The 16,971-nt window shown below is 40.7% G+C and overlaps 1 protein-coding gene across 10 annotated transcripts in view; it reads right to left on the reverse strand.

The window, feature by feature from the left end:
* The window catches only part of PLCH1 (phospholipase C eta 1), a 126,036-nt gene that overhangs the window by 41,380 nt on the left and 67,685 nt on the right, over window positions 1-16,971 (reverse strand). For all 10 annotated transcript variants that reach the window (XM_075570521.1, XM_075570523.1, XM_075570526.1 and 7 more), the window contains 5 exons: window positions 16,107-16,352; window positions 14,024-14,151; window positions 9,387-9,557; window positions 4,037-4,130; window positions 1,124-1,327 (listed from right to left, as the gene is read on the reverse strand). In XM_075570521.1, the coding sequence (XP_075426636.1) occupies window positions 1,124-1,327; window positions 4,037-4,130; window positions 9,387-9,557; window positions 14,024-14,151; window positions 16,107-16,352 (843 nt within the window). The remainder of the gene's footprint in view (window positions 1-1,123; window positions 1,328-4,036; window positions 4,131-9,386; window positions 9,558-14,023; window positions 14,152-16,106; window positions 16,353-16,971) is intronic.

Here is a 16,971-nt window from a genome sequence, read left to right on the forward strand (position 1 = left end):
TAGCAAACAACTTCATAATAAGGAATTGTGCAATTAAATGTAAATATAATTCCTCTATGCTGTTTGCATTCATGATACTAAATGATAACAGGGTTTATTTGTGTAATTTCAATTATTATGGCTACCCTGCTGTTATCATTAGATATTTTTAATTGCACAGCTTTACTACTAATATATACATTTTTGCAGCTAAAAGTTTTATAATTTTATAGCAGCGAGGTACTAAGGCAAGGAATTATAATAGCAAAACGTATTATTCATTGGTCGTGAAGAAAACAAGCAACTAATAATGAAGTTAAACATTTCACTGACTGATGGCCAGCAAATTATTGCAAAACTAACACTTTGCTGGCCTCTTTTGCAGCAGGTTCTGTCTTTCTGGACTGCAGTTATCGCACTTATGACACACACACACACACACACACACACACACGCACACACACACACACGTAAAAGACCTAAACTTATATTCTTCCCCCCATTTTACTTCTCTACATTTTCAACGCGCAACACTACCATGAGCCAGGAAGACAAAGGACTTTCAATACATAGCTGCATTTAATCTGAACCCCTTCGGTGTAATTCTGCTTCGCCCCAAAGGCGGACAGCCTGATGGGGTTACCCAAGAGCTGCTCCCCTCTGCACAGAACCAGTGTGCTAAGGGTTAACATTTGCTTGTACTATGTGGAATGTTAATAGCCAGGAATACAACGGATGTTGAATCTACAGCTGCATTCAATCTGAACCCCTTCAGTGTACATCTGCGTCACTCCAAAGGCAAACAGCCTCTGGCAAAGTGGAAGGGCAGCTAAAGGGTGTGAGCCGTTTGCTGATGTTAGCTTCTCTCTTTCAATCTGAAACTCACCAGGACTTTTATCCCCTGTACCCAATTTTCCAACTCTATCTGTCCCTGAAATGTCTGTGAAGTGACTGCATAACCTCTGTTCATTTAATGTAACTATGTATTGTTATAACTCTGTGCCCGGGACATACTTGAAAACGAGAGGTAACTCTCAATGTATTGCTTCCTGGTAAAACATTTTTATAAGTAAATAAGAGAAAACAACACAATACAATAAGAAACAACGAGATGAACCATTGCATGGGGAAAATAAAAACCTACCCTCTATGCATCGACATCCATCTTGCAGCACCCAGGCATACATGTCCACCTTGGACTGAGAAAGAAGTTGATCCCCGGTAAGGTATGTGTTATGGGACGAAGCAATGAAGTAGTTGCAGAGAGGTTGATCCATGTCCTGGTGGATCTCACAGTGTAAAGGGTTAAAGATGTCACCTGCAGGACTTCTCATGAAGCTGGTAAAACCTTAAAAGAGTGTGCGCAATGTTTTCATATACCGCATTAAGGAAATCGTAGTCATTATTGCTATACCTCTCATTGTACAGCTCATATGCACCTAAAACCATCATGTTAGTTTAACAAAAAGCTATCTCAGCCACCAAAGAATCTGCCATTAGTTTCAAAATCACATCTGTTATTCATTCCAAAACGGACTGTAGTTCTGTCTTTTAATCCCTATTCAGGTCACAATCCTTCACGCTCAGAAAAGAAGCAATTGATGGGATAGTAACTGATTTAAGGCACTAGAAGCGATTGCCTACACATTTACAGCATTTACTGTGAGCTTATCTGGACAGAAGGACGTTGAGAAAAAGTGACAGTAGATAGGACATGACCTGCACTACCAGTTAATATGTCCAAGAATATCAGGAGGTGTGTGTGGGGGGGGGGGGGGGGGGGGGGGGAGTGGTTACACTGTACTTTATTGAAGTTCTAATTCCAAAGTAACTCAATGTTAGCTGTAACTTTGCAGTTGGTGCCGCAAACAGTGACAGGAAGTAGATCACTAGATTGTGAATGTGAAATAGGATATTGTGCACCATGGCGATTGCTTTATTTATTTCTTTGCGAGTTGTATTTTAGGGTTTAAGCCATCAACTGCAGCATGATCACCAACCAACAAGCAAGAACCAGTCATTTCTGCAGTTAATTTGAGAATAAATGCATTACTTTTGCAAAGTGGAGAAGGGTAGATCCCAGATAGAGAAATGATTGATAAATGTATAATACTTTTATAGTAAATAAAAATACCACTTGTGGTGCATTTGCATGTCTCAGCCAGGTCCGCAACCCTGAATCGCTTATACAAATCTATACTTGAATACATTTGAACATCATCGCCTCCGTGCTATATTCACAATTAAATAATGATACAATTGCTCCTAATGTACATATTTACTCAAATAAAGGCACTTTAAGAAGTCATTGTCGTATCCATGGAAATATGTCGCTCCTTCACTGTGCTCAGGTATTAGACAATAACATAAGTCTGACTCATTCAAAAATTACAGCCTATTAACTACACATCATTAAATATATGGGCCGCATTTTTTTTTTTAACACATACCTGGGTTGACTACGTTGCAAAATCAAAATATATAAAAATACAGTAAAAATGCCAAATAGGGCCTGAGTTTTTCCAGCAGAAAAAAAATGACTAGAAAGACCGAGTGGTTCTTATCTGCCATCAAATTCTATGTTATGTTTCTATAAAGTAAAATTAAAATTAAATATCTGCAGCGGGATGTGGCTTCTCAGTTCTGACCTAATTTTCCATTTGTACTGATGGGTACAGACGAGATTGTTAAATAAAGTTAGTTTCAAAATGAATGCACCATCTGTGACCTTGTTTCTACAACCTCGGGGCTTTTGCAACTACTGTAGCATTCAAAGTAAATAAGACCGTCATTTCCAATTCATTAGATAATAAGGAAGAGAGTTCCGTTTTTCAGTAGTTGTTAATACAAATCTTTATAGGGAAGTGAAAAGCATAGTTAAGACCATAGGAGGCCGACTGCAGTCCTCAAGGGCCACCAACAGGTCCATGTTTTAAGAATATCCCAGCTTCAGCACAGGTGGCTCAATCAGTGGCTCAGTCAACGAGTTAGCCACTAATTGAGCCACCTGTAGTGACGCAGGGATATCCTTAAAAGCTGATCTGCTGTTGGCCCTTGAGGACTGAAGTCGGCCGCCCATGGTTTAGACCAGGGGTGCGCAAACTGGGGGACCTGGGATTTTCTGCCGGGGGACCGCGCAAGGCCTCTGTAAATTCCCTTACCTTGGCCTCAAGCAACACGCCTCCACGGCATCAAATGACGCCGCGGGGTCACGATACATCGTGTTGCAATGGCAACGTTTATCACATGACCCATTTGACCACCGAAGTCGAGCAGGGGGAGGGGGCGCGAGCAGGCAGGGAGGCACAGGCTGAAAAGTTTGCGCACCCCTGGTTTAGACTATCTACTTTCATTGCTCCATGACAAGAAGTTTGATTTTGAGCACAAAATGCAAGTGCCAATTTAGCAGTACATTTTCCATAGCACAGAACGGAGTATAAAAAAAAGTTGAAAATCCCTAAAGTGCTTTGGTAATGTAATGTCTCCCGTGCCTGAGTAGGGCAAGTAAAGAATAGCAACACACGATGGTGGAAGTGTCCACATGAGCCAGATTCGGAATCAAACATTGACTTATTAATATCAGTGTGAGGACCTCTCACACGAATACTGAGTGACTCTGCCTTCCAGTAAGTAAGACTCACTTCTAACCTATGCGACTTAACAAACCTGAACAATCTGATGGTGTTACATGAACACCAAGATACTCTACAAAGATGAATACTTTTTGGAAGGTCATTTGATGTGGTGTGACCTCTCATTTAATGTGATACCAGTGACAGTGGCAAGAATAATAGACGCAATCCCACTTATTCCTCAGTATTAAAATACAGCTGTTTATGATGATATACTAATACAGCATTAATATGCTTGTTTTAGTATATTTGTATATTACTTATACTAATGTAAAAAAAAAATCTCGTTATTATTCCAATTAAAAAAAAAAGAAGAAAATGTACTATTCACTATTTTTATTTTGGCGCCCCTCGTTGTATATTTATGTGCCTATACAGCAACAATTTAAAACCAGCTTGAAATAACACAATCTCCAATGTCTTACCTTCTATTCCCAGAACATTTTGCTCCTTGTTTTCTTCTGAAACTTCAAACTTCTGTATAATGTCAAGGCAGTGTTCCGTTGTCACATTATTCATCTGTACACACAAATGACAGCAATGGTTTAAATTCTTCTCTATTGTGCAGTGAGTGGTAATTCAGTGGAAACTTGGGGACCCACAGCTGTGGTAGAAATCCCTTTGATAAAGCTCTGAATGCAGCGAACCGCGAATAAACTGACAGCAAAACAGTTATAAATATTTAATTTTAGTAGCTCTCTAAAAGATTCAACTTTTCATCGGCAAAGGATGCTGTATGTAGGGCAAAACAAAATGTTATGGTAACGTGTAGGGAGCTTAGTTACTGGCTGAGCTTGTAGTGCGAAACAATATAGCGCAGAGCTGAAGGGAAAAACTGGTTAAGGGAAATGCACAGAATCTAAAGCGTGATCATAAAAACAGAAATATTGTTATCTTTTTCTAATTCCAGTACTACAAAAAATGGAATAGCAAAGTATCTGTTCTTACATATATATCAATTCCTTTTCGGAAAGGATGAAAGCAAAATAATATATCTGCATGTCTCGTAAATCAGCAATACTACATCACCCCCTCCCCCCCCCTTGTCCCCCTCTTTTTTTCTTCTTATTTTTCTATGTGATGCACGTGACAATCATTTGGTGCTCCTGTTATAAATCTGTCAAATCCTGATTGTGTGCCTAATTAAATGGCCGCCTTCTGACTCTATCCTGCAGTGTGTGAAATGCTGCATTTTATATTTAACATTATATTACTAAGCGTAACACATTATTGTTACAGCTTCCAGAGTAATAGACAGTCTGCTGTTTGGAACACAGCAACATATCTGTTTCTGATACTTTGTCGACAAAGGGCAGAGCTAAAAAAAGAAATATAAAATGTGTGTGTCAGAGCCTGTTTCAAAAGAGGAAGTGGATATGACTTTCTAAATGGTTGCTGTAGCAACCAAAAGGATGATCAGTACATTAAAAAAATTACAAAAAGGCATTAGTTATTTAAAAAAAAAATGCAGACAGTATTATCTAATACAACAGAACTGATTTATTAAAATAAAAAACATATAGGATTTTTCAAGTTTTGCTGCTTTAAAGATCTCCAGTGTGGACAGGTTTTCCCCCAGAACATTTGCTGTATGGCAGTTCATAAACAGATGGCATTTTGACTGACACGCAGAAGAACAGAGAGAGTTGCATGGAATTCCAATACAGGCTTATTGTAACAGAGAGACTGGCTGCTTCAGGGGTCAGCAGTACAACACTGTGCTGCTGTGTCCTATGACAGGCAAGTGGTCAGATAAAAACTAGGGAGTTTTCCCTAAGGATTATGTATCCTTACAAACATAATACCGCAAAGAAACAGGCACATGCTGTATGTATGAACAGTTTGGTCCAGCCAGGGTTGCCCCGGCAGCTTTAAACTGTTGCACATTTGATACCAGAAGTCTTCAGCAATCAATTACATATAGTAATCTGATTTCTAATACCACATTTCCTGCATTTTGTGCAGGATTAGAATTACAACAGGAAAAGACTGTGATTTTAGGGACAACAATGAAAAAGCTTTGTTGGTAGCAGACATTTATCCCAGAATCATGTAAAATACACGGGAGAAACATAACGCCTTTATCTGAGACCCCAAATCCTCAAGATCAGGATTGCAGTCCTAATCCTGCAACTATATTCCAAAACAACAGAACCACTTGAGGTATTGTCTAATGGACATATTGAAAGACAATGCCCTGATAAGGGGGCAAATTAGCAACAATGCAACCATTAGCCAAGCCAATCAGGACAGCAGCAGCCAGTTGCTATTGAGAACAATTCCAAACATAAACCTGCAGCCACCACGAAGAAGGTGGTTAAGGAGAGATTCCAACACGTCAGTACACAAACTGCAGAGAAGGGTACATGCAGCTGACATCAGCAAACCAGATGGATGGAGGTCTAGCGCAAAGGAGAAGTTATACCGCTGGTCTTAGGAAACAGAAGCAATATTTCTCATACAACTTCCAGCAAAATTACCAAAATAGCCACAGTAGACGGTATTTTAGAGAAACCAAAACTGCCACAGAATGGGAAAATCATCTACAAAAACAGCCGATACGATTGATGGCAGCGCCGCACTACCAGCGGAGACCTGCAGACACACGTCTAATATTTGGAGTTGTAGCTGAACAAATATCGTGTGCATAATGCAATTTTTTAAACTATACTGATACGCATGCATTATATTTTCTCTTCTGTCTAACATAACGTCAAACTAAAGTTTTGAGATTGTATAACCTTAGTAGTGCTACCCGTAAATACATAGTATAGATACGTTAGATATTTTAAAGATAATTTGTTACATATTATTACTAGGTAGATAGATATACATGAGGACATGTATATTTAAAAAAGTGTGTGGGGGGGGGAATGTGTAATGCCCCAGAGAAAGAGGCACCTGCAGTATGTATGATAGTTATCGGGTGAAAATTCTGAGCCAGCAAAGTTACCCAAGCAATATTAGATCCACAATGCTCTGTTATTGACTTAATGGGGCGTTAACAGGTGTTTGTCAACATGTTAACTGGAGGGAGTTTGAGGGGATATATATACTATATAGTGCTTTGGACTACATAAAAATAGGTCTCTCTCTCCTCTCACCACATTCCCCCTATTTCCTCTGCTCCAACACCCCCCCGCTCCCCCCCTCTCCTCTTTTTCAGACAACCCCATATTTCAGTGTCTGGATGGAGCTAGCACCACCTTTAGGTAAGATCGGTGTGACACGAGTCATGGTAAGCTAACGCAGGGGATGCGCAAACTGGAGGGCGCGTAGAACCGAGCCCTGTGCTTACAGAGGCCCCGTGCTCTTCCCACAACATTGAAATTGATTACCGGGGTAGAGCTTCTGTAACTGCCTCTTACCTTCCACCCGGTTTCTTCTCTTGCATCTTCTGAGGGCGACCATGTGTCGCCATGACAACATGGCACCGACGTCTAAAGGCGACACTTTGCCATGACACCACGATGGCGATGCCGGAGAGCAGCTATGGGCGTGACATCAAAAGTTTGCGCACCCCATAGCTAACGCAAGGGACTGCTAACTTAACATGGCGTTACGCCTATTCTAATGAGATAACGAACGGCTGTTGTTTCCGTATATAATGAGTTTTTTGGATACCCGTTAAACACAGGGAAAATAACGTGCCGTTACCTATTTAGATACCATTACGTTATTTTCCCTGACTTAAAGCTTTGGCCCGAAATTTGAACCATTCCAAATAATTGCGCACATTATAAATGAAACCTTGACAGAAAATATTAGAACTCGGACAAATGAATCGCACTATTTCTATTCCCTCACGGGCCCTTATGTTTGCTTTATACTGAATACAGTACTGAAACAGATTTGCAGCTGAGAAACATCTGTTGTTGCTCCATTCTGTCCTGACAAAGAGAACATCTTTAATATATTCAAGCATCATTTAAGTGCTCATTATACTGTAGCTAATTCAACTGCTGTGCACTGATCACACACACAAGGATTTAGCATTTAAAATATTAGTGTATAAATATAGGTCATTGATAACTATATAATAGCAGTACTTCAATGGCGTTACTTAGTGAAGATGTTAAATGGAACTAAACAATGATCACAATGACTACAATTCCTGATCATTTACAACCAACCATGTATTTCAAACTACTTTTGCTCTCTGTCTGCTACCCTTTTCCGTTATCACACCCATACTTTCTTTCTTTGACATCCATTCCAATAAAGCAATGTAATATCTAGATGTCATATCTATATCTGATACAACCATGGATTAAGCAGGATGAAGGCTTTCTGTGTTATACTATGTAATCCCTCTCATCCTGACGTGCTTTCAGCATTCCCCATTCAACTGTTGGATTCCAAAATGGTACACCTAAGTCCTGCGAATATTTAGACGCAGTAATAAGCAGCAGAGAAACTGTACAGGGCCCTCCTTTGGGTACAGTGCAGATACCAAATTGTATTTCAGAATTACAAGTGCAATTTTGTAGCCCTGCATTGTGGAACTTCTACATTAACAGGGAAACAATTGGAAGAGCTTACAGTGGGAAGCAATTTCACAAATGTCTGTGTGCGAAATCCACCCTTCCCTGCAATTCATACTAGATCAGAGATGTACTAGAACTAGGAAAAGGATATTTATCAATTTAAGCCTCAACGGCTTGGTCCTAAAATGTGAGCACATAGGACAAGGTGTAAACTTATGGGAACAATGGTAATATTAAAGGGGAAAAAATGACAGCGTAGTAAAATATGCAACCAACAACTTTGTAAGTCAGCCTTGAAAAACTGATCATGATCCCTTGATGACTTACTCCCAAAACATTATTGGCCTTAACGGTTTTGGGATTAAATAGAACAAAAGCAAGATATAAATTAATGGATAACTAATGGTTAATTAGAGTGCAGCTTTTAGAACCAGGTAGTCCCCTTGTCAGGCAATTTTTTAAGAAGGGACCTGAAGAGGTGCTGAAAGCATGCACTCTTTTTAACCATTAGTTAGCCATTAAAGGTATCCTCCTATCTTACTTTCGTTCGGTCTGTGGAACCTTATGGTGGGACAGTAACCATGGCATATAATGGGATTTACACCACTACAGGAAGAGTTACACCAAAGATTATTTTAACCCCATTCTTTGCTGCCCCCTCCCTGATTACAACAACAAGAAGACAACAGTTAAAATTGACATTGACACAAACTACTGACAAAGGTGGAAAAGGCGATATAAGGGAATAATGAAGTTGGCAGATGAGTGGGCGCAGTATCTGTGATGTTTGAGTGAAAAGAGTATAAAAGAGAATTATTGTGTACGATATCTTTGTAATACGTTCACCAGGAAACATTGTGTACTCCACGTTGTTTAACCCTTTAAGTGCCGGAGGGGCGTAGTGCCCGTGTCACATGACCACGGGGGGCCATTTTGCAGGAAACGCATTTCCTCACTGCGCAGATCGCGCCTGCGCTTCACGGGACACACAGGAAGCAAACTGAGCTGCAAAAAAAACCCCTCAGTTGGGCGTGAAATAGTCACTTTGTCATGGGACCTCCGGAGTGCCAGTTCCCATGACATAGTGACGTCATTGGGAAGCCAAAGGGTTAACCTGAATGACTTGCTGTAATTTACTGCACCGAATAAAAAACAATCATTTGACTTCATCACTCAGCCTGACTTCTTGTGGCGAGATAAGAGACAGAGGTTTTCTCACAGTCTGCGCTATGGGCTAACACCGGACCATCCTCTATCTGGGTCTAAAAGTGGTAAGTAAATATCAAACCTTTTGGTCCATCTTCAGAAACTGCGCAAGTTCTTCAACTGTGATATGGTCTTTTTTGTCACTGTAGCTTAAAAGCAGCAGGTACAGATCCCTCCGTAATGACATCATCTTGTAAAAGACGGAAAACTCTTCAAAAGTTAAAGTTCCTTGATTTTCATCAGTGTCTGCTTCCTGTGGGCAATAGTATTGTATCAGTAAAGATCTGAATGACTTTAAATGAGTTACAAGAAAATACATGCAAAATACTAAAATATGTCATATTTTAATAACTTTGAATAAGACTTGAAAACTTAGGCCACGATTAAACAGCGCGAGATGGCGCTCACGTGCGCGCCAACCACAAATTGCCTGATGCTTACGAGGCCGCTCCTAGTGCGCGCGCGTGACGGAGTGCGATGGCGCGACTTAAAGACAAATTTTTTTTGTCTTTTCAATCGCGGCCGCGTGACATCCGCGTCACTTGAGCGGATCAGCCAATGAGGGCGAACCAGCTTTGTGACGCGTCCGCCAAGTCTCCCCAATCTCCTGCAGCCAAGTTCACAGATTGCTGGGGCTGCAGCAGTGCGCGAGGCTCAGCGCGCCGTCGCGTGTGTGCGGGCAAGCAGGTACTATAATCTTACCCTAAGAGGCAATGCAAGCATCTTAAAAAAATAGTTACAAAGTGTTTTGTTTGTTTAAATATATGCAGCTTTTGAATGACTTTATTGAAAACGAATGACCTAAACTGCCGATCGATTGGTTCTCCCATGATTGATCAGCAAAATCATGTTTCCCAGGGTTCACTAAATGGCTGCCTTTCAGTTTCAAATCAATCCTTCAGTCAGTGTAACTCAGCAGCTACAATGTATTCTTATATTACTAAGATAACATTATCTACTGTTACGGTTTACAGCTCAAATTGTTGGGTACATTGGCAACAAATTATCACAAACAGGAAAGTGTTACAAAGATGTTACCCTGCTTGGGAGGTGGGCTCGCCTGCTATTGAAATCAAAAGATGCTCAGAATATTAAAACTCATTCCAAAAGGTATTCAGTTGATTTTTATTAAATAAATAAAAAAAGGTAGTAAGTATTATCTAATACTATAGAACTGATTCATTTAGAAAATACACACATGTAGGATATTGCTTGGATAGCTCCTTAAGGGCCTTATTTACTAAGCCGTGCTAATCACAAGACACCCTACAGTATCATAAAGCACCTTACTGACCATTCAATGTGTTTAATGTCAAATAACCTAAAATAACCTCTTTATTCGTTATGTAAGTAAGTAGCACTCAATACAAATCTGAAAATCAAGGGATTAATTACCTTCTAATGACAACCAAGTGCAGATCAAACATTTGTTGATCACCCATTGTGGTGTGTGCAGCGTCATGTTGATCTTTTGGATCGTGGATATATACATGGTCTAGGAGGTTCCACGTCTTTGACACTAGCACAGCGACTATTTTATTTCATTACAGGCACACCCCGCATTAACGTACGCAATGGGACCAGAGCATGTATGTAAAGCGCTACCTTTTCCCACTTATCGATGCTTCAGTACAGGTAGGGAGCCGGTATTGCTGTTCAGGACGTGCCGACAGGCGCATGCGCAAGCTGCCGTTTGCCTATTGGGTGAGGGGAATCAGCGCGTCACTACTACGGCGGTCTGTAGGGCAGAATAAGTGTCCATACTCGCGAAACGAGCGTACGGACACAGTGGTATGGGGCTATTGAAAATGTGTCCTTACTCGCGAGTGTACTTAAAGTGAGTGTCCTTAAATGGGGTATGCCTGTATTTATGATTTTTAGTTCAAATATAGGTTTGACGGTTCAATATTTTTTTGTGCTACTTTTATTTTGACGTTAAAGTTGAATAAATGCACTGATTGTGAAATCTATAAAGAGTTCTGTTTGAGCTCATTATTTAACATTTTGAACACAAACCTTGCAGATATTTTTTATTGGGGCGATATTAACATCATTGTTTTGGCTGTAAATAATAATCCAGCACTGCAACTTTGGGAATCTCTGTGTTGTTAACTTATGTCAAAGTAACAGTATTAAATCCTGCGCCATTGAGAGTTAAGCTTTTGGGACACATATAAAATGGCATTAAAGCTCTCCTGAAGCAAATCCTAACCCCTTTGTTGCACCCGCCTGCAACCCATTGCAATTCGTTTTCAAGTCCCTCTGAAAGCGAAGGGTTAAAAATGGTAGACAGAGTGCTTTCACTTTATAGAAACTCCAATACAGTTTGGTAACTGGAACTGCATTTGTAATAAGCCTAGAAAATGTAAAAATCAGGATTTAATTGACAAATACAAGTGCCAATAAAACATCTTCTGGGCTGTGTGAGTTTCTCCTGTGAGACAGTGGTACTCATGTTATCATTGCCTCTGCTTCGAGCATCTGCCTAAGAGGATTTACTCCGGATTTACCAAACATTCGACAGAGGTTTTCTAATATATATTTCCTATTATGTAGGTCTTGGGTCCAGGCCAACTTCAAGATAAACTTCTATTCCCATGTAATAGCATTTTGGCCACCTCTGAATAATGGAGTGACATATCGCACATTTTGGGGCAGTTCAACAAAGCATTTTTAACCTAACATTAACCTAAAGTAACGTTATAATTCACCTAATGCCTATGCATTGGGCACTAGGTTAAATAATGTAGTTATTTTTTTCCCTGTCCGTTTGTACTAATGATATGCAAAAGAGGTGTTCCCCCTAATATCGCACATCCACTAAAAGGTCAGATTTAACCCGACTTTAATTTTATCCATTCCCTTTTTTAACCCCTTTGCACCGCTCTGGCAGCAAAACGGTACTTGCCAGAACTGGGATATCCCCGAGAGGAATGGGACATGTGGTCTCAGCCGTCCCGCCACAACCAAGCCTCAGCCAGCGTTTAGCCACAGAGCGACGCTCCACCGCTCCGCCAAGGTAGATCCATTTGGCGCAGCTCCGCCAAGGTAAATCAATTTAAGGGTTAATTTAGCAGTTAGGGTGGGAGGTTAAGGATAGGAATTGTAGGTTATGGGCTAAGGTTTTATGGTAGGGGATTAGGGTAAGGGGTAAGGTTTTTAGAGTAGCAGGTAGTGTTAGTGTTATGGGTTAAGATTAGGGTACAGGGTAAGGGGTTAAGGTTTTTAGGGTACGGGGTTTAGGGTAATGGGTTAAGGTTTTTAGGGTATGGGGATTAGGGTAATGGGTTAAGGTTTATAGGGTAGGGGATTAGGGTAAGGAGTAGCATTAGTATTAGGGGTTAAGAAACCGGGTTATTTTAGGTAAGGGGTAAGACTTACCTTGGTGGCGAAAGGTCCCTCTGGCCAGGTGAGTAGCAGCAAAACACCAGTGGAAATTTGGACGCGGCAAAACAGTTGCGACCAAATGTCCTAGAGCGGTCCCCCAACAATGTGCAATTCCACAGATATTTGTAGTTTTTGTGCTAGTTCATGACGCAGAAAAGAAAAAAAACTACAAAAATGGCTGCAGGGTCACTAAACAAAAGCTGCAATGTCATCTCCTGAAGGTGTCCCAGCTCTCTATGGAACTCCAGAGAGAGAGGTTGACCTTAGCCCCCCTTATTGGGTCCACTGGACAAGTATTCTTGGTCAGTGGTGAAATGCACAAATATCTCCACAACCTGCAGATTTGGACACGAGTGACCTGTTTTTATTGCAAAAGCTTCTAATCTCACTGCAATATCTACGATTGTGACTCTTACAGCATTACGCAACATTGTTCAAATGGTATTGTAACAACTGTGTTTTTATAAGTCCTTGGTGCATGCTCTGTTGCTGAATTCACAACTGGAGCATTCGACACTGCCAAAAAAAAGTACCATTTTTATTTTATCAGATACTTAATTGGAACTTTCAACTCTGGGGGCCGTTTACTTCCTGAGTCACAGTGTGGTGAAGGGGCTTCTCATGGAGGAAACAAAATGGCCTCTATTGCAGCCCAATAAAAAGGCGCAGCCAATGATGTTACCGCTTGCTATTGGCCCGTGGATCCCGCAACATTTGGCGGTCATATTGTTTCCCCAGGAGAAGACCCCAACACCAGTAACTTCACTGGTATCTTGGGAACCAGGGAGGGGGGTCCGTGGAGAAGGAAATATCGCAATTACTCTCTGGAGGGCACCGCTTCCATGAAGTAAAAACAATCCAAGAAATCCTAGGCGGGTCACTGCATTACTATGTGGCAGTTCCCTTGAGTGAGGCACACACAGCTGTGACGTGTTGTCCATGTATGTATTACTTTGTGTGTCTGTCTGTGAAATGGTTTAGTTGTCCAGCAGATGGAAAAACTAACCCCTAAATGTAAAGGTGAGCAAGTCTTGCCTGAGGGGTAGTAAAAGTAACAGGTAGAAACGGAAACGAGCTGGGAGACCTGGAAACACACCACCCTCAGTGCTTCTCAGAGTTCACCTCTGGGCCACACCAGGGTTTTGAAATAACCAATGCATTTGCACACAGGTAAAAATGTACGCGGTCATAGGGTCAGCAGGAGAAATGCGTTGCAGTATCTAAAAGGCACTTATGGGGTTACATTGGCCAATGTTACCAATCATACCAGCACACATACAAATAACGTAAAACAAACCATAGAAAGTAACAAATGTAAAAAAGGAAACCCACCTGGAACATCTGTCTGACTTTCCTGCGGGGCAGGTTGACATTAAGTTTGTGCATCAGCTGATAGATTTCTTCTATGTTCAGCAAGCCATCCCCGTTCTTGTCAGCTTCCTCAAAAGTCTGTTTCACCCATGTTCAGATACGTTAAGGAAGTGTTAAACATCACATATGAGAACATCTAGTATTGTAGTTTTAGGTCTTATACCCGTTCCCACTCTCTTTGAGCCAATGAATGGAGATGGGCGAAACTGTCAAAACCCGTTTGCGGGAATCTCCCGAGCTTTGCATTCGCAATCCGTTCCGCGGTGTAATATCCGTTGACGGGTTGTCCCAGTTTCAATCCGCGCTGATGAATCCAAAAGCGCAATTGGAAACAATCCGCTGGTGAATTTTAACAATACAATCCGTGGATTCTACAATCCGCTCGCAGATTGGCATCTGAAGCATTTATGGTTAATGTATCATAAAACGTACAGTAAGAGCACTGTGATTGACTGCAGAAGTGCGTAATACATTCAAGGTCTTGAGCAAAGCCTAATAAATGTTTAATTACAGAGGTCGACTTCACTGAATTACTAGGCCTTGGAATCCACTGGGAGATTTAAAAATGCCTGGAATGCAAATCTTACCGAATATGTTAATAAACTCTGTGACTTTTTTTTTACTCGTGTCAAATACAACACTTTCTGTGACTCATTCCTGTATATTGTCTTGTTATTTGGGGGGCAGCAAAGGTGGGGATATTTATTTTTTAAATGCAAGGCAAAGTGAAGGGGCTCATTCAATTTTTACTTCATTATTTATCTGATAGGGAAAGAAAATGGATTTCTGAAATGATCCAGTTTGGAATAAACTCCCCGGGTCTGGCTGTGTGTTTTCCCTGCACTGTACTTCATCTCCACGTTACCTGCGCTCTTGCACTCCTGTCTCCCTGAGCCTATCCCTCTGTGGCTCTTGTCAAGGTTTTATGCCAGATGGAACTGCAACAGGCTCAGCTCACACAGCAGACTTCCAGCTGTTCGTTTTATTCACACAGATATAGAGAGGTGGAAACTCATCTTTGGAGAATTCAGATTATTAATACATGTTCATTAAAAAACAAGAAGAATGTGGTCATGAAGTTCACAAAATATTTCAAATACTTCAGATACATTGGGGTTCGTTCATTTGATTGCGATAGTGCTGATCAGGGAACAATCACTCTGAAACTCTCGTTGCTGTCACACGAGGTTTCAGTGTGACAATGCCCCAATCGGCACTATTACAATCTAATCAATAAGCCCCAATGTAGCTGAATATTATAGTTCCCCAACATTAATAATTAATATTATTATGTATTATTATAAATACAATAATGTTGTTTATTAATAACATCCAATCTGATCCCTCCCTAACTATCTTCAGAAGCCAACTCAAAATTCATCTCTTCTCCACATTCCATGATCTCTGTTAACTTCCTATCCCATCCCCTCCCTCACTCCCCAACGCCCATGATCTTCCCTACCCTGACCCTTTCCTGAAGTGTCTCCAAAACCCTCCAAAGTCACCCACCTCACCAATCCAATCGCCTACACTGTCCTTATGGTCAGACCCATCACCATGCCACCAACAAGACTAAATCCAGAGACCTGACCCCAACTATCAACTAAGCAAGCTCTCAGTGCATCTAACTCATAACCTGACCACAATGTTCCCACCCCTGCCCACCACAAACACATCTTAACAATATAAGAGAGAGAAGAGAAGAGAGAAGAGAGAGAAGAGAGGAAAGAGATCTAATGGCTGTGATCCAAAATCAAAATACCATCACGGCACAGTAGTTGACTGGGGACCAAAACGTTGGGCTAAATGTTTGCTTGTTGGACTGCATAAAGTGATTATTTTTTCTACAACTTTGCCATGCTGGTATTTTGGATCACAGATTATATATATATATATATATATATATATATATATATATATATACACACACACACACACACACACACACACACACACACACACACACACACACACACATTGTATGTGTGTGTGTGTAAGTATATAAAAGAAATTAATCAGAGCTGCAGATGAATGTTAAAAGGATATTGATCATGCGTTCTTTGTCTTTTAGCCAGAGAATCTTCATCGCTGATTCCAGCCATCAAATATTTCAGCCCCGTAATCCAAGTGCGTGCCTCCTCGGGATTAGACGTTATGAGATCAAGAGACTCCATGTGATTTCCATGGTAAATGGTGAAACAGCAACTGGGGTCAAAGTTCCCTTCTGCATGGCGGTGAAATATTTCTGATTGCCGCCCTTCTGTGACTTTGTAAATTGAATCAATTATAACTGCAATGGGAAGGATAAAGACAAGCATGGGATCAAAGGCTCAGGGATATTGTATGTCACTCACAAAATAAATCATCTCTAATGCAAAATAAGAATTACACATTAGCCATTGTATGTCAGTTTGGATAGAAGAATCTGTATGTAATATTATTTTCTAAATGGCACTAGCATAAAACACAGGAGTATCCTGATACAATGTATACATAACAGCACATCAACAGTAACCATTTGAAGAAAACGCTACATGTTCTTACTGAAAGTGATGCCATTAGATAATATGCCATTAGATATTGGAATTCCAATCTAAATACTAAAGCAATTTTGGAGCAGAGAAAATGTGTTTTTGCACCATTTTTCGGTGCACCGTTGTGGCAAATGTAGAAACAGTTTCTTACATCTGGCGCAGATTGTTAAAAGGCCGAAAGCTCAGGCGCCCTAAACCTAAAAGATTATGTTAGAGATTGGAGTGTGAAAATCAGACACCCGGAGGCACACAATCTGATCATTCTCATTATAACCTGTGCTTCATGTAATTTCTCCTAAAAGCAGCAATCCCACCATTTTCATCTCCTCAACCCCCCCCCCCCCCGCCACCTTTCTTTTGTTTTACAGGATAAGA

Source organism: Ascaphus truei, chromosome 14 (assembly GCF_040206685.1).
Source record: "Ascaphus truei isolate aAscTru1 chromosome 14, aAscTru1.hap1, whole genome shotgun sequence".
Lineage (NCBI taxonomy): Eukaryota > Metazoa > Chordata > Amphibia > Anura > Ascaphidae > Ascaphus > Ascaphus truei.